The sequence below is a fragment of the Crocuta crocuta genome, unplaced genomic scaffold, assembly GCF_008692635.1.
Source record: "Crocuta crocuta isolate KB4526 unplaced genomic scaffold, BGI_CrCroc_1.0 scaffold229, whole genome shotgun sequence".
NCBI lineage: Eukaryota > Metazoa > Chordata > Mammalia > Carnivora > Hyaenidae > Crocuta > Crocuta crocuta.
The window spans coordinates 1487509-1515268 of NW_027536464.1; the positions used below are offsets into that span (position 1 = coordinate 1487509).

At 39.3% G+C, this 27760-nt stretch overlaps 1 protein-coding gene across 12 annotated transcripts in view; it reads right to left on the reverse strand.

Moving 5' to 3' along the window:
* Positions 1-10793: 10793 nt before the first annotated feature.
* Positions 10794-27760, reverse strand: part of FN1 (fibronectin 1) — a 68406-nt gene continuing 51439 nt past the window's right edge. For 4 of the 12 annotated variants that reach the window (XM_077748705.1, XM_077748697.1, XM_077748696.1 and 1 more), the window contains 13 exons: positions 27114-27301; positions 25827-25914; positions 24526-24702; positions 23667-23756; positions 23258-23437; positions 22004-22093; positions 20582-21045; positions 19329-19467; positions 16695-16859; positions 14716-14841; positions 13867-13973; positions 11925-12032; positions 10794-11552 (listed from right to left, as the gene is read on the reverse strand). In XM_077748705.1, the coding sequence (XP_077604831.1) occupies positions 11481-11552; positions 11925-12032; positions 13867-13973; positions 14716-14841; positions 16695-16859; positions 19329-19467; positions 20582-21045; positions 22004-22093; positions 23258-23437; positions 23667-23756; positions 24526-24702; positions 25827-25914; positions 27114-27301 (1994 nt within the window). In that variant the 3' untranslated portion in view covers positions 10794-11480. The remainder of the gene's footprint in view (positions 11553-11924; positions 12033-13866; positions 13974-14715; positions 14842-16694; positions 16860-19328; positions 19468-20581; positions 21046-22003; positions 22094-23257; positions 23438-23666; positions 23757-24525; positions 24703-25826; positions 25915-27113; positions 27302-27760) is intronic. The other 8 variants (XM_077748706.1, XM_077748704.1, XM_077748703.1 and 5 more) reach the window with 2 other exon arrangements.

Sequence of the window (27760 nt, forward strand, 5' to 3'; positions counted from 1 at the left end):
TATTATTTTTTTAATTTTGAGAAAGACACAGAGCGTGAGCAGGGGAGGTTCAGAGAAAGAGGGAGACACGGAATCTAAAGCAGGCTCCAGGCTCTGAGCTGTCAGTACAGAGCCTGACGTGGGGCTCAAACTCAAAAGAGCCATGAGATCATGACCTGAGCCGAAGTCAGACACTTAACCAACTGAGACACCCAAGTACCCCTGGAGAAACAATGTTTTTATTTATTGTTTTTATTTTTTTAAATTTCTTTAATGTTTTATTTATTTCTGAGAGAGAGCATTAGCAGGGGAGGGTCAGAGAGAGAGAGGGAGACACAGAATCCGAAACAGGTTCCAGGCTCTGAGCTAGCTGTCAGCACAGAGCCCGACGCAGGGCTCGAACCCACAAACTGTGAGATCATGACCTGAGCCGAAGTCGGACACTTAACCAACTGAGCCACCCAGGTGCCCCAGAAACAATATTTTTAAAGACCCAAAATGCTTTAAAAATATTTTTGTAAAAGAGTAAACTTTTTTTTTTTGTTATTTTTATTTATTTCTAGGAGAGAGAGAGAGACAGCATGAGCTGGGGAGGGTCAGAGAGAGAGGGAGACACAGACTCTGAAATAGGCTCCAGGCTCTGAGCTGGCAGTCAGCACAGAGCCCGACGCGGGGCTCAAACCCACGAACCGCGAGATCATGACCTAAGCAAAAGTCGTACGCTTAACCGACTAAGCCACCCAGGCGCCCCAAGAGTAAACTTTTTAAACCAGATAAATTTTTATTTTGGACTTCAGGCATACAGAATTAGAATAATCTTCAGTCCATGACAGACCGGTTTATGTACATATTTTACAGTAATGTAATAGGAATGTGACTTTTGTCTCCAGGACAAAATCTAGGATCTGAGAAATAACTTAGAATCCAGCCATTTGGTATCCCCATCTTCCCCCACCACATCCTATCTTCTCCAAGATAACCTCATCCTGAATCCCATGTTGATCTTTACATTTTTATGTAGTCCTAAACATGAGAAATCTTTGTCTACCTGCCCAAAGATTATGAAGATTTTCTCTTGTTTTGTTCTAGACAATTTATAGTTTTGACTATTAGCATTTACATTTAAGATCTGTTTCAATTTTAGTGTGATGTATGGGTCAAGTTTTATTTTTTTTCCATACTTTCATCCAGGTGTTTTATCATCATTCTAGAAAACTTCCTGTTGAATTGCTTTGTTTGCTTAGCTAACCATTATTTGCATGGGTCTATTTCTGGCCTCTGTTCTGTTCCATAGTTATTTGACTAACTCCAGTACCATGTTGTCTTAAAATTTGTAGCTTTGTAGTAGATTTTGAAATTAGATAATGGAAGTCCTTTATCGTCCTTTTTAAAAACTTGTTTTTTGACTATTCCAGGGCTTTGGCATTTTTATATACATATAAAAGTGAACTAGTCTATTTCTACAAAGAATTCTGTTGGAGGGCACCTGGGTGACTCAGTTGAGCGTCTGATTTTTGATTTAGGCTAAGATCGTGATCGCAGAACTGTGGGATCAAGCCCTAGATTGGGCAGGTGCTGAGCATAGAGCCTGCTTAACGTTCTCTCTCCCTCTGGCCCTCTTCCCACCTCATGCTCTCTCTTTGGGGAAAAAGAAAAATTCTGTTGGCATTTTTACTGGAATTACATTGAATCCATAGATCAATTTGTGGAGAATTGACATCCCCTTCCTTTCCTCTAAAGGTTGATCCCCTTTGGTTTCTACCACCTTTTGGTTCCTCTCCAGTGGTTTCAAGTAGATTTTATAACATTTTTGTTCTGTGTTCATAACTATCTGTGGGAGGGTTAGTCCAGTACAGTCTACCCTTAAGAGAATCAGGAACACCAGTGAATATCATAGGAAAGATTTTAGTCACTGCTTCCATTTCTTATGTTATTTTGATAAATTTCTAAGTCAATTCTAGGGGCACCTGGGAGGCTCAGTCAGTTAGTTGATCTTTTGGTTTGTGGTTTCAAGCCCTGTGTCAGGCTCTATACTGACATGTCAGCGCCTGGAGCCTGCTTCTGATTCTGTGTTTCCCTCTCTGCCCCTGGCCTGCTCACACTGTCTCTCTCTCTCAAAAAATAAAATAAAATAAATTTTTAAATAAATTTCTGAGTTACTTCTAGAAAGTGTATATTTTTTTCTCCTAGGAATTTGACCATTTTGTCTTAAGTTGTCAAGATTGTTGGCACATGGCTGTATTTTTCTGAATTTTTAAAGGGTCTTTATTATGGAAGTTTTGGGATGGACACAAATTAAACTCTGTACCTGTCATCCACGTATAACTCATAATCACTAGTTTTACCTACTGTTTCCCCACTTAACCACTCCTCAACACTGATTATTGTGAAGCACAATATAGATGTTTCCTCTATAAATATTTCAGTTAAAGTAACTATAAAATAAATTTTTAAAGTATTCTTATCATATTTATCTGCTGAGAGGGCCAAGAAATAATGCTACCCTGTAGCAAAGAACATGCCTAATGCCGAGTTCTTGGTTTCATTAGGAAGGATCCAGGACTCCTTAGAGAAACAGCCAAGTCTAAGACTAGGGCAGAAAATAATAACAAGATGAGATGTCTGGAGCATCTTAAAGAGCCAGGTAAGGAAGTGATTTGAAAACAAAAACAGTGATGGGAGTATGTCAAAGGACATAGGAGCCAACCAAAAGAATTCCTAATAGCCAAAGCTGGAATCATTTGAACAACAAAATAATGTAGTGTTGGATTATAACCCAATCTATGAAATACCTGAGTTGAAGACTGACATAAATGGATGACTAAATATATGAAGAATAAATCCATGAAGAAGAATTTTAGTTTATTTGGATACTCCACTTTTAAGGATATGAGCATAACTCTCCACCCCTTAAGTGCTGGCTCTCTGCATAATGACTTCTTGTCAAGGAGCATAGCATGGCAAGGAGGGTAAAAGAGTAACTACAGTGGAGAAACCTGACCAGCAGCACCTTGGCCAGGTGAAGAAGGTTGAACAACTGTGTCATGCTGATAGTGTATACCTCAAAATGGGAGTGGCACTTTACCTCTCTTGTCTTTCCAAAAACCTATAAGCCCAGTTGAGTCATAAGAAAAACAGACAACTCCCAGTTGAAGGACATTCTACAAAATACTAGTACTTAAAACTATCAAGATCATCAAAAACAAGGGAAGTCTGAGGACCTCTGTCTAGAGGAAACTAAAGAGACACAACCATGAAACGTAATGCCCCCAGGATAGACTGCTTGAACAGAAAAAGGACACCAGGTAAAAACTAAGCAAAGTCTGAAGTATATAGTTTATTTATTATGGATCAATATTGATTCATTCATTGTAACAAATGTACCATAATAAAGAAAGATGATAATAAGCAGAAACTGGGTGTAGCGCATATGGGAACTCTATACATTTTTTTTTTACCTCAAACTATTAGCAAATAAAATTTTTTAAAATATATCATCATAATTCAAGTATTACATTAAAAGACCTAACCATTCTTAATATCAAATACCCAGTAACTGTCCCGATCTTCCACACTTGCTTTTTTCCCCCTGAGTTTGTTGGGAATAAGATCCAAGCATGAGACACACATTGCATTTGGCTGGTGCATTTCAAGTTTGTTAATTGACTGGTTCCTCTCCTTTTTTATTTTATTTTTTGCAGCCAGTTATTGAAGATACCAGGTTTTTTGTTCCACAGAGTTTCCAATATTTTGAATTTTGTTATTGCTTTCTTGTAATGTCATTTCATTTCATTTCATTTGTGCCTCTTTTTTTTTCTTTTAAAGTGATAGCTGTAGTTTAATGATTTTTTCTTGTTTGATCTATCTCAACAGTTGAGACAGATCAGTTGAAACCTCCCTCTGTGAAGATGAGTTTATGTTACTCCCTGCAGACTTATAAATGTTTGCTTCATGTATATTTGAAGCTAAAAAAGTGCTTGCTTTCATTAAGTTACCATTTTTCATGGTACTTTTATTATGTACTAACTCCAATCCTATTAACAATTTTTGTCTTAGATAAAATATATAAAATATGTTATTTTCTCTATTATGAACATAGCTAGACTAGCACTTTTTCTGGTTTATACATGCCTAATATCACTTTTCATTCTTATTTTGGTGCTCTTATGCTATAGGTGCAGATATATCTGGAACCTGTTTTTGTTATTAGTGCAGTTTGCCAACCTTTACCTTTGCTTTCAGCTCATTTATATTCATTTCAATTATTGATATATTTGGACCCTATTTCTACCATCCTATAAAATTCAGACCACTTTTATTCCCTTCCTACTATTGCTTTAAACTGATAGCTATGTATTTCTCCCCTCATAAGAACTCCCACCTGCTTAAAAAACATTTCCCCATTCCCATCCCCCCAGACTCCCATATGTTGATCCTAGATTTTCAATTCAGGGTGAGAGAGAGACATTTTCTCTTACCTTCTTTTTTTTTTTTTTTAAGACAAGCTTTCCAAGGTTTCTGTTAACTTTTACTTCGCATACCTCTTGCCGTTTCTCCTGAGTTTTTCTCTCATGTAGAAATTTTATGCAGTGTTGTGGTCTTCTTATGCACAAATTCATTTTAAAAATAAATTGTAATAAATCATACCTGTTGAAAGTGCATAAAACGTATACAGTTTAAAGAATAATATTTAAACAGGGCGCTTGGGTGGCTCAGTGGGTCAAACGTCTGACTTTGGCTCAAGTTGTGATCTCATGGTTCGTGAGTTCCAACCCCGCTTTGTTTGGGCTCTGTACTGACAGTGCCCAGCCTGCTTGGGATTCTCTCTTCCTGTCTCTCTGCCCCTCCTCTGCTCACTTGCTCTCTACCAAAATAAAACTTAAAAAATATATATGTAAACAAGCACCTATGTCACCATCAACCAGGTCAAGGAAGGTCATTTTGCCAGCTTCCCCCCCACTCATGCCCATTATGAATTATTTTCCCATTTTTCCCTCCAGAAAACTACCTTGTTCCTTTTATGATAATCACTAACTTGTTTTGCCTCTCACCAGTTGGGTGATCTTGGGCATGTGGTTTGAACTCTTGCAGTTTTTTCCTTCCTCACCTGTAAAATAAGGACCAAGTTGCTTCTGGAAAGGCTTAGCAGCTCTTGGTTAAAAGTACTTCTGGTTAAAGACATATGAAGATAGTTTGGCGGGTTCAAGTCACAACTCTGCTACTAATAAGCTGAGTGATGTTAGGCTATTCACTCAGCTTTCGCCTCACTTCCTATCTGTATGCACCTCACAGGGCTGTTTTAGGGGTAGGTGAGACAAAGTGTGTAAGAACACTGAGAACACCACCCAGAACATAATAAATTCTGTAAAAGATGCTAGTTATTATTCCTGGTGCTTTTGTGTGTATGGAGGCATGGAAGGTAGTGGAGGGTGACATTAATGTATGGAAATTGCTTAAAAAATAGGAAGTGCATATTTATGAAGGATTTTATTTCAGTTTCCAGATAGGTAGCCGAGATGTCTGCATTCCTTCAACCTTTCATCAACTCTCTTTCCCCACACCTCACTTCTTACTAGTAGGCCAAAAGATATTGCAAAGACTTTCTATAAGTAAAGTAGCATTTTCTTTTTTTTATTGAAATAAGATTCACATAACACAAAGTTGACCATTTTAACAATTTCAAAGTGTACAAATCAGTGATTTTAAGTGTGTATGTTCACAAATTTATGTCACCATCACCACTACCTAGTTCTAGAACATCGTGTTCACCCCAAAAGCGAAGCCTTTCCCCATTAGCAGGTACTCTTTATTCCTTCCTCCTCCCGCCTCTCCCCCCCATATCCTTTAATCTAATTTTTCTATTGGTTTTCCTATTCTGGACACATCATATAGTTGGACTCATATGATATACAGCCTTTTGTGCCTGACTTCTTTCACTTAATATAAGGTTCATATTGTGGCGTGTATCCAAACTTCATCTCTTTTTATAGTCAAATACTATTCCCTTGTACAGAGGCACCTCATTTGTTTATGCAGTCATCAATTGATCAACATTTGGGTGATTTCCACCTTTTGTCTGTTATGAATAACTGTGCTATGAACGTTTGTGTACAGGTTTTTATGTGAACATGTGTTTTTGCTTCTCCAGGGTATTTCACCTAGGAGTGGAATTGCTGGGTTCTACGCAATTCTGGGGTTAACTTTTAGGAGAACCACCAAATTTTCACAGCAGCTGGACCATTTTACCTTTCCACTGGCCGTGGATGAGGGTTTCAATGTCCCTACCAAAGCAGCATGTTTTTGAGTCAAATATAGCTTTTTAGTGCTTGGCTCAGCATCGTAAAATTAATGCCGAATTAATTATAGAGATCAGTAGGTTTCCTTGTAAAGTCCTGTCCAGCCGTTTGCTGGCAGAGGCAATATTTCCTTCTGGAATGAAATGGCAGTTTCCAAAGTACCATAAGGCAAAGAGAGAAAAGAGAAGGCCAAGAGAAAATCCTTGGCCTTCACTGCACTGTATGTAAGAGGAGCCTACGGTGGCAGGCAGCATGCGGGACGTGTGTTCTGGGGCCAGCAAGTACAGGCTGCCAACAGACCCCCACGCTGGCTGCCTCCACACAGCGCTAATTGTGACTCTTTGGGGGCCCCCCACAAGAGCTATTTTAAAGATAAATTTGGCTCCTAAGATTGTTAAAACGTGCATGTCTCTAAAGAGTAAGTAAAAAGGAATTCAAGGAAATGTAAAACATGCTTTAATATCTCCTACTGACTCTACTGAGGAACGTTAGAAAAGGAATTTCCATTCTTGGCTTTCGGCTGAAGCACCATTTCTGCACCATTTCTCTTGCTGTTTTATTACAGCACTTTGTTTCTTTGTGATTTATGTGGATTTTTGTTTGCAATTCAAATTAATCTCTTTTATTTCAATGAAGTTATGGAGTGAGCCGATGTGGCAATGATAATAACTCTCATTTCAAATATGAGTGCCATATACTCTTTAAAAATAACATCCTTAGTCTGAAAAACCCACGGCAGTGCAAGGTCATCTTTGTGCTCCTTCTTCTCCTCTATCAGCCTTTATGCTTATCTTTAAATGTTCCTGAACATGAGAAGTCCCAAGAGCGCCCTTTCTTTTTTTTTAATGGTTGAAATGTATCTCCCGAAAATGGGATTTTTTAATTGTAGCCTGCCACTTTCCCTACCACAGTAATGGGAATTTACTGAATAGGAAGCAATTTCAGCATTTAAATGTGCTGATGTGATGTTTCTTAATCACTTTAATGAGTTTCATGCAACTAGAAATGGAATAGAATTTTCAATGGAAATATAATTAAATAGAAAAGTCATTTCCTATACTTGTAATTTCCACCTGATCATTTCTTTATTCACCACCTTAGAAGTGAGCCTTATAGACTTATAGTGATATTATTATACAGACTAATTTGCATCATTCACTTAGGTCATTAGAGCTGAAAACAATATAAATACACAATAAATTTCATTGCAAATCAAATGCAGCAAGGCAAGGTAAAGCTTCAAACTTATGATTTCTCTTTTTGAAATTTGATATATTTACTAGTTTTACCAAACTTTTTCTTGAATTAGCAATTTCCTGCCTGAATCCAGATTGGTATTTTGTTTTTAATGTTTATTTTACTTTTGAGAGAGGGAAAGTAAGAGAGTGAGAGAGCATGCGCACGACCAGGAGAGGGGCAAAGAGAGAGAGAGAGAGAGAGAGAGAGAGAGAGAGAATCCCAAGCAGGCTTCACACTGACAGCAGTGGGCCTGATGCGGGGCTCTAACTCAGGAACCCGTGAGATCATGACCTGAGTCAAAGTCGAATGTTGAACTGACTGAGCCACCCAGGTGCTCCCAGATTGGTCTTTTAATTATGCATTTTCAATCTGGTCTGTTTTAAGACAAGCCTCGGGGGAAGAAGTATCATGAGTGGGTAAAAACTGTTTAAAGAACTTTGAAAATCTTCTTGGTTCTTGTGTTTGAATGATTTTTCTGAGAAGTAGTAAAGAAAGTTTTACCATTCTTGCATTGTGATGCCAAAATATAAAAGGTCATTTAAATATGTTTAATTTACTGATTATTTAAATGCAGTTAACTGATTCACTATTGAAAGAGTTTAATTTGTAAGATTAATATATTGCTTTTGAAGGTGGTTTATGTATACAATGGAATACTACATGGCAATGAGAAAGGATGAAACCTGGCCATTTGTAGCAACGTGGATGGAACTTGAGGGTGTTATGCTGAGCGAAATAAGTCAGGCAGAGAAGGACAGATACCATATGTTTTCACTTATATGTGGAACAGGAGAAATTTAACAGAGGACCATAGAAGAGGGGAAAGGGAAAAAAATAGTTAAGGAGAGGGAGGGAGACAAACCACAAGAGACTCTTAAATACTGAGAACAAACTGAAGGTTGATGGGGGCTGGAGGAGAGGGGAAGGGGGATAATGGGCGTGGAGGAGGGCACTTGTTGGGATGAGCACTGGCTGTTATATGGAAACCAACTGGACAATAAACTATATTAAAAAATAAACAAATAAAAATCTAAAAATTATATATTGCTTTTGAGAGTCTAGCAGGCATTCTGGAAAAAGAGGTATTTTTAAATCTTAAATATGGAGCTTGTGTTTTATACATATCAGTGTATAAGTTGTCAAGAGGGTTTGCTATCCATTTAAACGATAATAGTCCAAGTGGATTTACCTAAACTCTTTTATTTGGGAAGATAGTTTTAGGTTTGCAGATAGGTAAGTGGTTTGAAGCACATTCTCAACTGATAGCTGCTCTTTCATCATGTTTTAAAATATAAAGACTTCTAAGCAAGATGGAGCCAAGGTGTGGACCTTGACCCACATGTCACCTGGGCCTCCTCATCACAGATGGAGATGGAGGGACCAGTGTGCATTCTCTCAGACCTGCATCTTCACTGGGACTTCCTGCTGCACAGTGTGTATAGATTTGTACTGAATCACATTTTCTCTTCAGTGATGAATGATAACACATATATGAGAGTCATTTAATATCACCATGATCTGTTTCTTCTGTGATTTATGTCTCTTTTACTCTCTTTAAAAAAAAATATTCAGAGCTGCTGTCTTGGTCATTACTGGCCTAATAAAGCTGAAAGATTAGGAATGTTAAACAGAAACCTAGGGTTTGCTTCTATGTCCTGCTAAGGAAAACTAATCTGAGTTGTATTCTTTATAAAACTAGACTGTAAAACCTTGTCCCAGTGAAACACTAAATGTCAGGGCATTTTATAAACCATAAATCAATTCAAATGTGAGGGTTTTTTTTTTTTTAAACATATGAACCCTGAGTAAATCTCTTTCTGTATTTAGTCTTAATATTCATTGGCAAGTATTTATTGAAATATTTTCTTCCATTACTCAACAGTGTATAAAAAAACAGCACCTGGGTGGCTCTGTCGGTTAAGTGTCCAACTCTTGATTTCATCCCCAGTCATGATCTCTAGGCATGATCTCACGGTTTCTGGAATTGAGCCCCCTGTCAGGCTCTGTGCTGACAGTGTGGAGCCTGTTTGTGATTCTCCCTTTGTCCCTGATCCTCCCCCACTGGCGTGTGTGCATGTATGCATGCTCTCTCTCTCTTTCAAACTTAAAAAAAATGTTTTCCATGTCTTGTATATTATGAATTACAAATATTTCACTAATTAAAAATCAACTGTTTCCAGTGCCACTATTTAGATGCCAGATTTAATCTCAAAGTTTTGTTGTTTCCCCAAAGTTAAACTGAAAAGGAGATGTCCTCTGTAGATCAGGAGTGTGCAAACTCTGTTCGCGCTCTGCTGGGGTACCCCAAAAGTGTCAGCTGGCAGGAAGCAAGCGGAGCTGGGTTGAGATTCTTCTATCACAGCATCTCCCTAAGACAGAACTCCTCTAGGATACTGTTGTGCCCTATTCGCGAGTCCCCAGAGACCACCAAGGAGCCGACACCAATGCAAATACAAAAGGGTCTTTATTACAAGCCCGAGCAGGGGCTCACCCACCTACCGGTGTCATGGCAGCAAGGTGAAGCGAAGAACAATAGTGAACAGGATTTTTAAGGAGTAAGTGATGGGGGTGTTAGAGTACATATAGCATCATCATCTAAGCACCAATTACAATTGTACAGTACCCATGGTAACAGCTTTGACCANCATTATTCAAGGAGTGTTAACATCACAGTCCTCCTTTTATTTTCCTTGCAGGTAAACTCTTTGAATCGATGTTTGTTCAATGAGGATGGAATGGAGAGGGGAGGGAAAGAAGAATGATAGTTGGAAAAGAACAACTAAAGATGCTTTCAATCCCGCCAGCCAGCAAGTTAAATATTTGAGTCCACTGAAATCTGGTAAAGCAGAAATATAAAACTAGCTCCATTACTGAAGAGAAGAAATGATAAGAATGAATCTGTTTTTGTAGTGGCAGATTTAGAAAATTTTGTATGTAAATCGCCAAGGAGGAAGCTGTACATATAGGTTTTCCAATGTTTGCTGAATTGAAAAAGAACATTCATTTATTTTTATTACTGTTTATTTATTTCTGAGAGAGAGAGACAGCGTGAGCAGGGGAGGAGCCGAGAGAGAGGGAGACACAGAATGCGATGCAGGCTCCAGGCTCTGAGCCATCAGCACAGAACCCAACACGGAGCTGGAACTCACAGACCATGAGATCGTGACCTGAGTCAAAGTCAGACACCTAATTGACTGAGCCACCCAGGCACCCCTGAAAAGGAACATTCATGGGCGTTCTTCTTTACCCCAAATTCCTTTATACAAAAAAGCCACGACATTCAAGTTGTGGAATGTAAATCTTTTATTAAACAGTTGTTTTTCCACAGTAGTAAAGCTTTGGCACATACAGTATAAAAAATAATCACCAACCATAATTATACCAAATTCCTCTTATCAACTGCATACCAAGTGTCTTCAATACAACGTTTTCCATATAAAAATACTGGGAAAAATTGATAAATAACAGGTAAGAGAAAGAGATCTCTAGACCATTACTAGAGTCATTTGGAAAAGGTGAATACTGTGGATATTTCAAATATCACAGTTACAAGGACATGCCGTCCCTACAATATTGCAGGCCAGTTAAGTGGAAGCAGAAGTGTTTGGGTAACTTTCCTACTTAAAATTTTGGGAATATAATTTCAATACATTTTGTATGTTGGTTGGTGCCTGTGCTTCCCTATTGATCCCAAATCACAAGTTAGAATCATTTCATTTAAAATACTGAGCGGTATTGAATATTTCGGAGCAGAACTTGCAATGTACTGCCTCCATTTATGAGAAAAGTCTCAAAACACTCCCAGGGTGATGCTTGGAGAAGCTGTGAGTTGAGCTGAAGCTGGAGAAGTCACTCCAGAGCAAAGGGCTTAAGAAAGAAACACTCTAAGATGGGGTCTGCTAACATCACTCCAGTTTGGATGGACCTTGGCAGAGAATGCATGCTTGTTTCTCAGGGTTGAAAATATTACTCTCGGGAATCTTCTCTGTCAGCCTGGACATCTAAAGGCATGAAGCACTCAATTGGGCAGTTGACATTCTGTTAAAACAGAAAAGGAAAAAAAAAGCAGCATTGTGTTAAAATAGAAGAAACATTTACCAAAAAAATCCTGTAAAGTGTACAGAAAAAAAGGCAGGGAGGCTTTTATGACAACTTCTTATAGACAGAAGATTTCTAGCTTCAAGAACTTATTAGCAATGTACCAGGCAATAGGAGATATTCAAGAGTTTAATAAATTTGAGCCTAAATTGTGTCATAGGGTACTGTATTCTACTTAAGTCATTTAAAAGATGTTTTTAAAAATTAAGAATATTTGGTTCATTCAGAAGAAAGGTAGCTACAGAAAAAGACTCCCTACTGGGTGTCTAACTGCATTTAGGGGAGAAACACTCAAAATGCAGGTGCACATACAGTGTTTGTTCTCTGATGGTATCTCTGTGAGTACTGGTTGTAGTGGCCGGTGGAGCCTTCATGACCAGGTTCAGCCCCTGGTCTTCGGCAGTTGTCACAGCGCCAGCCCTGAGAGAACACAGGCATGAAGTCAGATGAGGACATCACAATCAGTGCTTGTGTTAAAGAAGATGTTTAGGTCTTACACACACTGGCAAAGGATAAGCTATAAGTGATTAACCACTAAAGGAGCTCTGATGAGGATTTTATGCATTTATAACTGATAGAATACATTTGGGCTTATTACTCATATCTTATAATTGCCCCTGTCTATTTATGCTTTTCCTGAAATGTCCCTTCTCTCTCCCTATTCAATCCCCTCCCATCTGCTAAGATTCATTGCGGTCCCAACTTCCTAAGTAAGTCCCAACTTCTTTGGTCCCCAACTTCTTTCGGCACTAGAAGACAGGGAGGTTTTCCTAGAATCCTAGGGCTTTTTAAAATGGACTTGAAAAAAAAAAATTAAATGGACTTGAGATCACAGCAACAAACGCCCTCATTTTACAGATAACGCAACTCAGACCCACAGAGTGACTCGCTCAGAGCGAGTGGGAGAGCCACAAGCTGAACTGCCAGTGGATCTGGGATTGCCACCCAGCTGAGTGACTCCTGGCCATCTCCTCCTGTTTTCACTTCCTTCCTAAATTTCCATGGCCAGTGTGCACTGTAGCCTTTCATCTGGCCAGATGTGGGATGAGAGATGGGAACAGGGCCGAGCTGGGCCACTGAAACTCCTCTCTGACACTGTTGCTAGAACATGTTCTCTTCATTGTTGCTCCTAAGCCTGTAGGTGATAAATATGGAGCTGACAGAGGTCATCTTTCTCACTATCAGTAGGAGTGTCTATGAAACAAAGCCAAAGCAAAGGAACAAAGCATATGAGAGAGTAAGAGACTCTGAGTGCCACCGCTAGAGCCTCCCTGAGGCTGATAGACCCTGGACTCTTCAGTTTTGTTGAGTCTTTTTTTGCCTAAATCAACCTGAATTGAGCTTTCCTCTCATAACCAAAAGAGCCTTAAATAATATAATCACTTTCTTTCTTCTACTGTCACTTAAATATTCCAGACATATTACTCCATTTAAAAGTGTATTCCTGGGGCACTGGATGGCTCAGGTTAGGCATCTGACTCTTGATTTCGGCTCTAGTCATTATCTCACAGTTTAAGAGTTTGAGCTCCATGGCGGGCTCTGCGCTGGTGGTGCAAAGCCTGCTTGGGATTCACTCTCTCTCTCTCTCTGCCTCTCCCTTGCTTGCTTTCACTCTCTCCCTCTCTCTCAAAAATAAATAAATAAAACTTTAAAAAGAGCATATGCCCCCATAATACCTAATACAGGTAAATATCTACTTACAAATCACTGAATCTGGCTTTTTCACACATAGAAAAGTAACAATTTCCACGGCTGTCTTAAGTGTTTCATTTAGCACTTTCTTTAGAGCAGGTGTCACAAATGAAAGGTTTCATGTGCATAAATAATGAGGAGATGATGAAGTGAGACCACAGTCTAAAAGTTAACTTTCCATCACACATTTCTGTACCAACCATTTACCAGAAATGCCTGAGTTCTATGATCACAGTCCTTTGTAAGGGTTAATGAGAGACAGAGAGTGCCTCATAGTTTCTCCCTCCCCACCTACCCACTGGGGTGGAAGAGATCAGAGTAGTTTCCATGGGTTGCGCTAGGTCCTCAGGTGGGGACAGAGCCATGGAGGGAAGAAATGGAAGGGGTCTAGAAGGGCCTAATATTGGAAGCTATGTGCCAATAGGAAATGAGGGATTTCTACCCTCCTAAGGGGCTCTACCACGCCTTTGTGTATAGCACGCACACAGGATGCAGACCCCTTAATCACCGGTGCAGGAGCCTCCCCTTTGTCTTATCTAAATTGCAGGGAGGCAGGCCTTACCCGCTGTCCTCCGAAGCACGTGCAGGAGCAAATGGCACCAAGATATTCCTTCTGCCACTGTTCTCCTACATGGTACGTCTTCCCGTCATCATAGCACGTTGCCTCGTCTGCGTGGAGACACAAGTCAGAAGCTCATGTAAGACTGAGAATAATACAGACTTCACCTTTATACATAGGGGTGGGTTCTATTTCCAAAATGTGCATCATCACAGCCAAAAATCCTCCATGTTTGTGGGAACCATTGTTAAGAGAGGTACTGCTGTACAGACGTTAGGGCAGCACTTCCAGAAACAAAATCTGATAAACTGGATAAGGTTCATGTTTTAAAAGTTGAATCTAGGGGCGCCTGGGTGGCTTAGTCGGTTAAGCGTCCGACTTTCGCTTAGGTCATGATCTCGCAGTTCGTGGGTTCAAGCCCCGCATCGGGCTCTGTGCGGACTGCCAGCTCAGAGCCTGGAGCCTATTTCAGAGTCTGTATCTCCCTCTCTCTCTGACCCTCCCCTGCTCACGCTGTCTCTCTTTCTCTCTCTCCTAGAAATAAAAAAAAAAAATTAAAAAAAAAAATTGAATCTAAAGAACCATACATAAAGCTTCCTCGTAATATTTCACTGCAGATTATGGTCAAAATACTCAGGCAGGAAAAGTGCTCATGTGCCCTGTAATAACATTAAATCATGGCTCATTTTTGAAGCTTGTCTCCACTTTCCCAAATCGAAAGATTAACAAACCCACGACTCCCTCCTCAAGGATACCTAAAGTCTCCAATCATTTCTGTGAATGAGAGCTACAGCTCAGTAATAAAAGTGGGGGTGCTTGATAAGGCCCTAAAAATGATGTGTGGCAACGTACGAGGATCACACTTGAATTCTCCTTTTCCATTTCCAAGACAGGTGCAGCTCATCATCTGACCATTCTCCCCCTGACGATCCCACTTCTCTCCAATCTTGTAGTTCACGCCATTGTCATGGCACCATTCTGCGGGGTGGGGAAAATCAGAGGCAGAGTTACCAGTGTGTTCTGACTCACAAAACAGTGCATGTACTGGGACGTGTCACAGGATTTCAAAAGCCAGGCACCTGGAAGGAGTGGCAAGAAAAGTTGAAAGTCATGATCTCCATGACAAACCACTTTTTGGTTGGATTTAAAAACATTATCTTTACTGTTTCACATTTTCTAGGCTGCTTTAAGATGCAGTATATTCTGCCAAAATCATGTCACAAGAATTGTCAGTGACCTTCATTTGCATTCTCACTCTTAAGGTTTAAATTACTGAAAATCAAAGTAGGATTTAAATAGTCTTCTGGGAACGGATCAGAGATGAAAAGTCACTTTTTGGATTTGCAGAGAACCTGGATACAAAGTAGTCCTATTAACCAAAAAACAAAGTTCAGCTGGTTTCTACCAATCACAGCCTGTTTCTTGTAAAGAGTAAAGGAATGAGCCTGTATATCAAGACAAAACAAAAACAAGCAAAATGATAAATCACTGGTTATCATCCCTACAAACAAGGCTCGTTCTGAGGAACATCTAAAGTCACAGTTCTATATCTTTACTATACATAAAAGATGTCTTTTTAATCTCCAAGGTTTACCCTAAAACAAAACGCACGTCAGAAATGTGCATAACAGCACATCACTTCTTCCCTTTTATCAAGTCAGTCCTTCCTTAAATTGACAATTGTGACATCTAAGCAAAGGATATGTAAGTTGAGCCAAAGAATCATATAAATCACCTTATAGTTCTGCTGCCACTCTTGAGCCTAACTAAGTACTTAGCTTGGAAATAAATATACAAACTTAAAATAGTTCAGTTTCAGAAATGAAAAGCCACCTAAATGATGCCAAATGCTAAAACCTCCAACTCCTACTAAATGGCATAGGATACATCTGCTCTGTCTTTCCATTTTCAGATGGTCAGGCATACCAGTCTGATTCGAAAACATTAGTTGTCTTCATATGTTAGTCTGAATTAAACCATTTCATAGTTTAGTCTGAAAAATCTCCTAAAAATCTATTATGTTGGATTTCCCCAAATACGATTTCTGGCTATGTCTGTAGGAGGCTCATCCATAAGCCATAATGGTTAACACCTATAAAAAAAAACCAATTGTCCGTAATAATCACATCCCCTAAAAACAAAGCACAAATGAGAGTTTTATAAACTCTAATGTCAAATTTCAAAGCATAATAAATCATTCCTAGGAATATTTTAACTGAAAACATAATTAAAATCTTTTTATAGTTTGAAAATCTAGTATGTTTCAATTGAAGTTGATTCTTAATTCAACTTCAATCGTATAGACGATCATCTGTTCTCTACATTACATGGCAAGATTCAAGCTACCTGAAGTGTACATGTATGTGGGATATGAGGGTGTGTATGCATGAGGCTGTATATATTTTATGATATGTGTATGTTTGGTTTGTGTTGAAAGAGAGTATGGGCATTATGTTCTCCTATGAGCTCACTCAACATTAAGGATTAAAAAAGATTTGGGATCCCTTTGTGTCTCTGCTACTCTTTATTAAACTTGGCTCCAGAGAGTTTGGTTTTATTATCTTAACAGAAAATTTTCCTAAAAACATCATATCACCATCACAAATATATTCTTAATTAACAGTCATATTGACCCATAACCCTGGAAATGAGGCAAGAGTCAACAAGTAAAATTTCCCATCATTTTTTATGATGCAAAATGTTACTTTGGGTCCAGCAGCCTCCCCTCATTTGCTTCATGTTTGGAAGAGCCCATGTCTGCCAAACATGCCTGCTTGGCACACTGTGTTAACGCCTGGAACTGGAGGAGATGGACAAAGCAAGCTACTCACTAGAGGAGTCACATCTGAAATGCCCACTGCCAAAGCCCAAGCACTGGCACGAGAGCTTAAAGCCAGATTCAGATAACCGCTCCCACTCCTCTCCAACGGCATAATGGGAAACCGTGTAGGGGTCGAAGCACGAGTCATCTGTAGGCTGGTTTAGGCCTTGGTCGACTACATGAAGAAAAGGAGGAAAAAGAAAAAAAAGACATCATATTGGTGGTTTGGGACCATAAGGAAAAAACTTAATTCTTGTTATAATAACTTAGTATAAACCAGATATCCAAGCAGCAGTAAGAAACGTACCTCCGTTCTATCCAATGCAGCAGCTGCTCTTATTAATAAACAATGCTTAGGTGCTGCTGGGAACACTTACCCAAGCACCTTAAAAGGAGCCCACATTTCATTTTTGCTGTCACTTCTAAAAAATCCTCATTTCTGGCAAAATTAGTCTATGGCACATGGAACCCATCTCAAGGCATTTTAAGCTAGTTCAGAATCTGAGTGGGGCGCAGAGGCTGGAAGGTCTCTCTGCATGTGCCTGAGTGACCTTAAGCTGGTTACTTCGTATTTCTCTGTCTTATTTCCCTCACCTGCAACACGGGATAATAATAAAAATACATCTACCTGCTCAGGATCTTGTGAAGATGACATGATATCATGGATTCAAAGCACTGGTCCATTGCCAACACTTAAAAAGTGCTCACCAAAGAAAGAACATTAGAGAGCATCGATTGCGTTTTCTTTTTATTTATTTATCTATTTATTTATAATGTTTATTTTTGAGAGAGAGAGAGAGAGAGAGAGAGAGAGTAAGTGAGCAGGGAAGGGGCAGAGAGAGAGAGGGAGACACAGGATCTGAAGCAGGCTCCAGGCTCTGAGCTGTCAGCACAGAGCCCGATGCAGGGCTCGAACTCACAGACCACGAGATCATGACCTGAGCCTAAGCCAGATGCTTAAGGACTCAGCCATCCAGGCACCCCTGAGAGCATCTTTTGCTTTTAATGCAAAAGTCTCAGCTATTCTTATATACCATTAGAATGCAATATTCACTTTTATTATTACAGCTTTTGCATAATAGTGCAAACATCCTAAGTTTTGTACATTATTATCATAGTAGTAGGACTGCTTTACTTTAGCAATAAAATCAACTGTTCCAAATCAGAGAAAGCAAGGGATATGAATGACTTAGGAATTAGTAATGAGGTCTCTTCATGTTGCCTAAGATCTTGGTCTTTGTGTTTTGAGAAAGCTTAAAGTAATCTGTGCAAACAAAGCATGCTTCCAGTGATTTTCTAAAAATTAAATAAACTAACTTCGGTGACTTTGAATCCCACTGGGTCTCTTTCTTTTTACAGTGCAAAAATCAAAAGCTCAAAAGCGATAGATGGTTCAAGGGGCCTAATAGTTTAAAAGGCATCACCCTGGAAGAAACTAGAGTTTGGGAGAAGCTAAGAAGTCTGACATGTCTGAGAGCCAGGAGAACCTGGCTGGAATGCAGAATTCTGCTGCTGGGGATGCAGGGTCGGGGAAAAAAAATGAAAGGAGCCTGAAGTGTTACTAGGGATTCGGTAACCCTCCTAAAAATAGCCAGGCGTTAAAATTCCACCTGACTTAAGTTATGGAGATGGAATCTTTAAAAAAAAATGATGTGGAAAAGCCCAAAGACCTCTATGCTTTTGAAAATTCCTTTCACGTGGCTTGTTACTAGTAAAACCACGCAAGGCAGAGGGCACGCATTACCATGGATACATAACACTACAAGCACAAGATGATCCCCCCCCAACCCCCCACCAAACAGTCAACTGCTTAACTTCACAGGCAGTTTTACATGTAAAATAGCATGGTCATCTGTCACTATACATTTGGTAATGACCCTAGGAATAAAGCCCGCCATTTGACAGGGATAGAATTTAGCACTCCCAGCTGATGTGGAATAGAGAACCCTCTGGTGGGAAGATGGAAGATTCATGGTTTTGATTATTCCCTATGTCCTGTTTCTTGGTGAATCTTTAGCTAATGCAGGCTGGAAAGGCTGGTAATACACTACTGGCTTAAAAGGACTTTGCAGGTGCTACAAAGAGGAGTCAGTGACCATTTAACCTCTATTTCGGCTTTGAGCCTACATAATCAGAAAAAGAAATTGAAATAACATTGGAATAAGGGAGCTCTTTGAACAGAAGTGGGCTATGTTGGTAGCATTTTACATGAGGAACAAAAGCCAGCTGATAGGGAATGTCTGCAGATAGGGACTTTCCTTGATAGGTAATCAGTTCCGGTACTTAAAAATCACTGAAGAGGCAGCAACGTGGTGAGATGCTAAGAGTCTGGGAAAAGAGATCAGGAGACTTATGCCCTGTATCAGTTCAGATATTCACTAGCAGGAGTCTGAATGTTGGATTAAATAATATTTGAGGTCCTTTCCAGGTCTATTATGATATCAGGGTTTGAGACTATTTTCCAAAGATACTAGGATACCATAAGGGAAAAATCATTGCATTTAAAGTTGCTCATTTACTTCATGGCATTGATTCCCAACGTTAAAAGACAAACAGCAACAAAGGAACAGTGAGTCAAGAGAGAAAGGGTCTCTGGGGTAGTCCAGAGGGGAGCCTGTGCCTGCGTGACCAGGCCTTCACGTACCAGAGTTGCCCACGGTAACGACCTCCTCCCGAACCTTGTGTCTCTTGTGGTCTTTCAATGCCTCCACTATGATGTTGTAGGTGGCCCCTCTGGTAAGGCCTGTCAGAGTGGCACTGGCCGAAGTTCCAGGAACTCGGAACTGCAATTATCGGCACATCCAAAGTGATGGAGAAAGCGTTATAGTGCGGAACTGATGTGACTTGCCCTATTCTCTTATCAATAACCTGCACTATGGAAATAAAGCAAACAAGGAAGGATGGTGGGAGGGTCCCGATCTAGCCATGGAGACAAATGGAACTTGGGGGAGAGCCCGTCTTTCTGACCCGCCAAAAATCTACCCTATGTGCTCCCTAGTTACCAGGAGCCCTCAGTAATTCAATAGCTAGCCTCCTCTTCATTGTACTGCGATCGCAGGTCTATGGAAGCTCACTGGAAACTTTCATCATGTCTTTTACATAAAATGCAGACACTGCCAAGAGGGACATCTGTTCATCCTATGAGAGGTGGCATGTGACCCCCATATGGGGGTCTTAAAGCATTTTGGCAAATCCTCAAACTCATCTTTTACTAAGCTCATAAATCTTTCACAGTGTAGTCAGTTTTTTTTTAAATTCTGCCACTTTCTAAAAATGAGAACACAATAAAAACTGATACCAGCAAGCCAAAGAATAAAAGTTTTAGAGAATCCATCACTTGTAACAGCTGATATGCATGGCTTCACTTAAGTTCTTTCTCCTTAGACATACTGTAGATAATGGGATTTTTCATGGACAAACTATAAGGTGGTTATTTATTTATTTCTAAAGATTTCATCTGTAAGTAATCTCTCCACTCAGTGTGAGGCTCCAACTCACGCCTCTGAGATCAAGAGTCGCATACTCTTCCCACTGAGCCAGCCAGGTGTCCCAAGGATGGCAATTTTAGCCCTTGTTGCACAAATTTAAGTTAAGGCAGGATATTTATCTCTCTTTTCTCAGATAATTTCTTTGTCCGTATTACTAAGGAACCTCAAATGTGTGAGAATAATAGAAATTATTTTATTTTCTCTCCTAAACAAAAGCTAATGATACTCTTTGGCACATCCCACAAAGTAAGGCATACTGAAATTTCAAAAAGAGGAATCAGGGCTTAAGCGTGCCACCTTTCTAAAAGGTCCTAGAAAGAGAGCCCCTTTCTAATAGAGCTCTGGTCACTTCAGTTACCTAGCTTACTTATTTCCAGGCTACTCGGAAGTAAAGAGGAAAAGCAATTACCTGTAAGGGTTCTTCATCAATGCCAACTGGATGACATGAAATGATATACTCAGAGCTTTCTTGGAATGGGGTCCAAGAGATGGTTGTCTGAGAGAGAGCTTCTTGTCCTGTAGAGGCATTTGGATTGAGTCCCAGAACGTGGGGGTAGAGGTGATGGTCTACGTCTCCCCTGGGGACATGACCAACTTGGATCTCCTCATTTACATTCGGCGGATATGGTCTTGGCCTATGCCTTACAGGGGTGGCCGTTGTGGGCGGTGTGGTGCGCCTAAAACCATGCTCCTCAAAGATCATTTGTTGCCCAACACTGGGCTGCTGACCAGAAGTGCCAGGAAGCTGAATACCGTTTCCAGTGTCATACCCAGGGCTGATGAAAGGGGTCTTTTGAACTGTGGAGGGAACATCCAAGATCTCTGGTCCGTGAAGATTGGGGTGTGGAAGGGTTACCAGTTGGGGAAGCTCATCTAGCCGAGAGAGGTTAGAGCCAAAAAAGCAAAGCGTGTTAAGCTCCCAAAAGTAGCAGCAGTAGTCATTATCAATTCAGCCAACAATGACTGTTTACCAATCTGATCAAAGCCCCTAGAAAATTAGCAGTTCTGAGATCACAAAACACTTTTTCCAAAAAGAAATCTTTATGATTTTTCTGAAAGGTTTCTTTATAGTTTAGAATGAAAAAGCATTAGTATGAATTTATCATACACATAAAGCTTTGAACCGCTGAGCCCCAAAGAAGCTACTTCTGCTCAAATTAAGCCTAATGGAACTGAAATGTGCAGGCTTTTTTCTTCTTTTTTTCATTTGAGAATCATATGATACAGAGTAGAATCCAAAGTAATTATTTCAGCATCTGAAGTATGAGAGTTCCAGAGGTTTGACTCAACAGTTTTTCATGAATTGAAATGGTAAAAGTAAATAAAAGTACATTCATGTTTATTTCTAAACTTCTCCTATCAGCATCAATATAGCATTTTCTTCAAATTAAACTGCAATTGGATTCATAAAGTTGAAAAGATTATTTAGTTCAGGTTTCAGAAACCAAATAATAAATAAAAACCAATGGGAAGGATTATTCTCTCTACTTTTTTTTTTTGTTTGTTTGTTTGTTTAACATTAACTTCAACAGAAGGTATAGAAGAATAGCAATAATAGTAGCCCGGTTTTTACACTTTAATAACTGGCGTATATTTTTTAAAGGTGAATAAAAGGCTTTATATTGACTGGCTAAGAAAAAAATAAAACTGAATGCTGCTGATTATGTTAGGTTATTCGTGATACCTAAGAGCACAACATACATGCTAAGCTGTTTAAGAAAAAATTTCCACGAGAAAGATATCAAAACCTCGAGAACCTTTTCACTGCAAAATTTATCGCTTATAATTAGTTTTGTCTTAATTATCTTCCTACCCAGAAGGTGCCCTTTACCTGTCTTTTTCCTTCCAATCAGAGGCTCACTCTTCTGGTTGTTCTTGAGGGCAATGACTTGGATGGTATACTCAGTACCTGGTTCCAGACCTGATGGAGGGACAAATCATCACGTTATGTCTGTGTGCTCAGCTAGTCAAATGGAAACTGATCTTACCAGGAGATGCTACTGGGAAGCAAGCATCCTCTCTCTAGCTGGCCTTTGGCCTTCTGAAAGGTAAAAGAGACTTCACTTTTTTCCTACAAAACCCAAATGCTCTGCATATGATGACCACTTGGTAAATTAATAATATTCCTACCAAATCTGACATCTGAGTGAACACTTTTATGCTAACTTTTCGTGGGTATTCCTTTAATATGCGGTCTTATTTGCCCTTTTGAATTCAAGGAAATCTATCAGCATCATAAACCACCAGTAGAAGATACATTTGGGAGAGATCATTCCAGATTATATACATGAATCTACTTAGGCCTAATAACCAGATGGTCCTTAGTGGCAGGATCATGAAAAGTTAGACTACAGGTAAGTACTCTAGAAGAAAGTGGCCACTCTTTGTGTGGTCCCTGTAGGAAGTATCCAATTCAACTCCCTTCCACATCTGATTCTACTTTTCTGCTCCCAAAATTTCTAAAACAGCAATGTCTCTTTCTGGTTTCTCTGTGTTCTATATGATTCGAAAATCCAGATATTTATTTCCTGTACATAGTTTAAAATTTTAATCTCCTGGAACAAAAATAATACCAGGGCTTTTGATCTTTCCCACTGAAATGGACAACTCTTATTCTCCATTCCAGGGATTCTCTCCAATATGGGTGGATGGGAATCACTTTGCCTCAAGACTCAGTCTGTGAAACTAGGAAATGAAGGCAATGGCAGGTGGCACTCTGGCACGTCCTGTATGATCATCAGATCTTTAGGGAGCTCATTGGAGGACAGGATCACAATTAGCTACCTTGTTGTGAAAACTGTCTTTTTCTAGGACTGGACTGACAAGTATTTCGCGAACATACAGCCAATAAAAAGATTCCAGTTATGCCATTATGACAGTATTAGAATTACTGCATTTTCATGAATTCATGCCTTTTGAGATGTATTGAGCTCTACAGCACCTCCACAGAGAAAGCTTTTTGAAGGCACTGGAAATAGGGCTTCTTTTCTCGTGATACAGCATCAAAGACATAGTTGGAACCTGCAAAGCATTTTGTGTGTCCTAGGAAGTCTGGAGGAAAATGGCAACACGGAAACCCCAATACCAGTAATAGTAGCCTCTGTGACACCAGGGCGAGGACGAGGGACCACTTCTCTGGGAGGGGACCCAGGTTTCTCATACTTGATGATGTAACCAGTAATCCTGGCACGGGGTGGCTGCCATGATACCAGCAAGGAGTTGGGTGTGGTGGCCAGGAAACGCAGGTTGGACGGTGCATCAATGGCTAAAAGAAAACAAAATTAAGTCTCTAAGAAAGTGAGTAAGCAAGGAAATTACTCCCACACTCCTTTCCCTCCCTTTTCAACAGACTTGAGAGAATCTGAGAGTTCTAGAACTATAAAAATGAGTCACTTGTAATCTGTAATCCAAAAATGCCAGCCTCATTTTTGTTTAAGTTCACATCACTGATCACCTATGAGTCAATGGCATTTCTTCAGTACAAAAGTAGTTACCAGTGGAGGCATCGATGACCACAGGGGAGCTCCGAGCATTGTCATTCAGGGTGTATAAATAGATCTTGTAGTCCGTGCCGGGTTGTAAACCTGTGATTTGTGAAGAGATGCTTTTTATCTGATCTTAAATTGTTAGGAGAATTTTCAAACTCCTCTGTAATTTTTATGGTTCCTCTATCATCCTATATGTATATAGGCTATAAACATGGTCCACATTTCAACAGTAAATTAGAGCATGGCATGAGCGCTAATGAGAAACATCTCTCAAAAGGAATTCATTGATGCATACAAAGATATTGGCTAAAATACATTTTAAAAATTTTTAAATGCTATGTTAGAAGTGGTCGTCTTGGAGAATTAGGGACGAGCACCTGCTGAGTGTGTTTTCACTTTATTGTAATCAGTCACTGGTTGGTAACTGGACCTAAATTGATCCAGATATTGAACATTCTCTGACTAACACTGATTTTTATGTAGTGTTATTTGTTTTTTAAAATTTAATTATCTTTTATACTCAATGTTAATGTTACAAACTGTATGCCACTATTTAGTTTCTTTTGGTTTTAAATGTTCTGTTACTTTTTTTTTTTTTTTAATAAGGAAGGATATGTTGATAAAGGTTAAATTTAATAAATGAAGCTTATACCATTTCTCTGACAAACATTAGACAAAATCAGGCATTCACAGACTACAACTATTTCTAATCATGGCATGAAAGTGAGTTTTTAAATGTTATATGTGGAATATTCTAAAACACTGACAGTAAATTTAATCAGTGCAAGTGGTGGAGTAACTGAGAAGTTAATTTGTGTCGTGAATAGCAATCAACAAACGCGGTCAGTCCAGTGAGTTCCCTGACCTGTGATGGTGTAGCTTCTGACATCTGGCTTGATGGTTCTCTGGATTGGAGTCTGGCCATTTGCCGGTATGGCATCAACCTGGAAGCCAGTGATTGTCTCAGTCTTGGTTCTCCAGCTGATGGTGATGGTGGTCTCTGTGGCATCTGTCACACGGGCCCTTCTTGGAGGGCTGACATCTGCACAAATCAAAACTAGCTGTTAGTGCCTGGCTGATCCATTTAGGTAAGGTTTTGATTTTTTTTTTTAATTTTTTTAAATGTTTATTTATTTTTGAGAGACAGAGTGTGAGCTGGGGAGGGGCAGAGAGAGAGGGAGACACAGAATCCGAAGCTGGCTCCAGGCTCTGAGCTGTCAGCACAGAGCCCGATGCAGGGCTCAAACCCAAGAAGTGCAGATCATGACCTGGGCCAAAGTTGGATGCTTAACCGACTGAGCCACCCAGGCAACCCAATTTTAATATTTTAAAATGTTTCTTTATTTTACACCAAACACACCCATTTCTATAAATAACTAATAATGTGTAGATTTTCTCCTACATCCAGAGAGAAAGGTTGACAGTATAGAAAGTATGAAAAGATTCACCTGTCATACTGTTTTTTTGGTTTGTTTGTTTGTTTGTTTGTTTGTTTGGCAAAACAAAAATTTTACATATTTTACCCATGGTTTCTGAGTCTGACTTTATAGTATCTTCAAATACCTCAATAAGTATAAAAATTATTAATTTATTCTAACATAAAATATGTGTGGTAGGAGTTACAATGATATGGTCAGCCAACAATAACATATATAGTATTGCTAGTATTTTGTCCTTCTATAAGGCTTCATTTTTTCTCTCTCAACGTATGCAATAGCATCCCTATTTTATAGATGAGGAAATTTTGATACTTTACGTGATTTCTGAAAAAGCATACTATAAATTATTAATATGGTACAAAACTAGAATTTTGGCCCAATTTTGGCCAATACTTACTGTACTGTTAAGGTACAGCAGAAGCCCGTGTGTCTGCCATCTCCAGACTTTATGAAAACAATTCCCAACAAATAGAGCATAAAGTAAATGTGAGTCCTACTTCATAACACTAACATTATAATATTTTGAAGTGATTCCATTTATGTGCCAGTACACCACTTTCTGGAAGGGCATACAAGGTGACTATAGGCAGTCAAAAAGATGGGCAAGTAAATCAGTTTCCATATTGGGAATGTTTCTATTAATTTGGAGATCTAGAAAGTTATTTACCATTCTTTCATTTTTATGTATGCAGAATATCTGTCGACACTACAAAGCCTGATTACTCACTCTCCAGAGTAGTGACGACTCCCTGAGCTGGCCTGCTTGTCAAACTGTCCTTAAGGGCATAGACGCTCACTTCATATTTGGTGGCCACCTAGAAAGGAGGACACAGTAAGCTTTAGTAACACGATCTACTAAAGCCCAGGCATTTTCATTACAGCATTCAAAAATCACAACGGTTATAAAGGAAAAAAATAAACTATCAAAATCCACAGTGCCATAAATTCCTAGATGAATTTCATTCCTGTGCTGCCGATGACCAATGAGACGTGTGAATTACATGAATTTAAAAATGTGCTTAGGGGTTAACACCAAGTAAGCTGTAACTTACATAGTTACACTGAGCTTATGCAAAGTGGGGAAAATGTGTATTAGCCTGTTTTTCTCCTTTATGATCTGACAGGTGCCAGTCATGAATTTTTCTGACCATAGAGAGGCAGAGAGAACACTCTACTCTATCTCTGAACCCTCTCTGTCATTTCTCCTGGAATTGGCCTTATGTTGTTAAGAAGGCTGTCCATATCCTAGACTCCTGTTAGTTTTCCATATGCATGTCTAGAAGGATTGAAAATGCCTCTATAAAAGGATAGTCAGGCTGGGGTGGTACACACTGGAGAATATTCCTTGCCAAGATAAAAGAGCTCAGAAAATGTACAACCAAAGTGGATTTATGCATTCAGCCTATGGATGTATGAATTGCCCCCTCAATACACACACATACACACATATAATCTTTTAAAATAAAGAGAATATGTTTAAACAGCAGTGCAATACCCAAAGCTATTTATAAAATTCTGTCCCAGATAGTCATCTGGAAAAGCTTACTTCACTATAGATAATTCAGACATAGAATTACAAGAAAATTATTTGATGGCAGAGGCAAAAAACACAACTAGATTTATTATGATATTTTATCTCCACCACCTTAAAATGTGTAAGAAATGACTACAGTTGATCCTTGAACAATGCAGGGGCTAGGGGTGCCAACCCCCCTGCCTAGTTGAAAATCTATTTATAACCTGCGACTCTCCCCCACACTTGACTAGTAATAGCCCGCTGTTGACAAGAAGCCTTACTGATAAGCAGTTGTATGTTATTTGTATTATATATTGTACTCTTAAAATAAAGTAAGCTAGAGAAAAATGTTATTAGTAAAATCATAAAGAAGAGAAAACAAATTTTTGTACTGTACTATAAAAAAAATCAACGTATGTAAATGGCCCCACACAGACCAAATCTATGTTGTTCAAGTGTCAAGTGTATTTTATTCCAATGAAAAAGGGTACTTCATACCATGAGTCCTGATACAACCACAGATGAGCTGTCAGGAGCAAGGTTGATTTCTTTCATTGGTCCAGTCTTTTCCTTGGGGGTCACCCGCACTCTATACCCAGTGAGCTGAACATTGGGTGCTGTCCACTGGGCAGTCAGACTTGTTGGTGTAACTTGAGTGAACTTCAGGTTGGTTGGTGCAGGAATGGCTGTCGGGATGGTCATTGGTTAGAGGTTATCTTATAGGAACTGAGGAAAAGGGAAAATAAAGTGAATTCCAGGAAGTAGAATAGATTGTGTTTGTTTGGTGAGGTGGGTTCCCTGGTCAAGCCAAGATTCAGTAATGAGAAAGGAGGGATGCAAAATAAAGAAAAATGTTCTCTGAAAAAACATGTTTTATATCCACCAATTCTCAGAATCACTGGAAACACTTGGATAACTGCCAGAAGTCTAAAGACTTTAGGTCTGAGAAGTCATTTTGGTTTTTTTGCTTTCCCTTAAAAAAATAAAAATTTAAAAAAAAAGTCAAGTTGGCTTATTGGCCATTAGGATTGATTTTCCGTTTTGTATGGAAAGATGAGCAGTAGCCCTTTTCCTAGACAAATGATCCTTCTATGGAAAACCATTTCACAGAGTATTCCATCCCCAAAAGACAGAATTATGTCTTT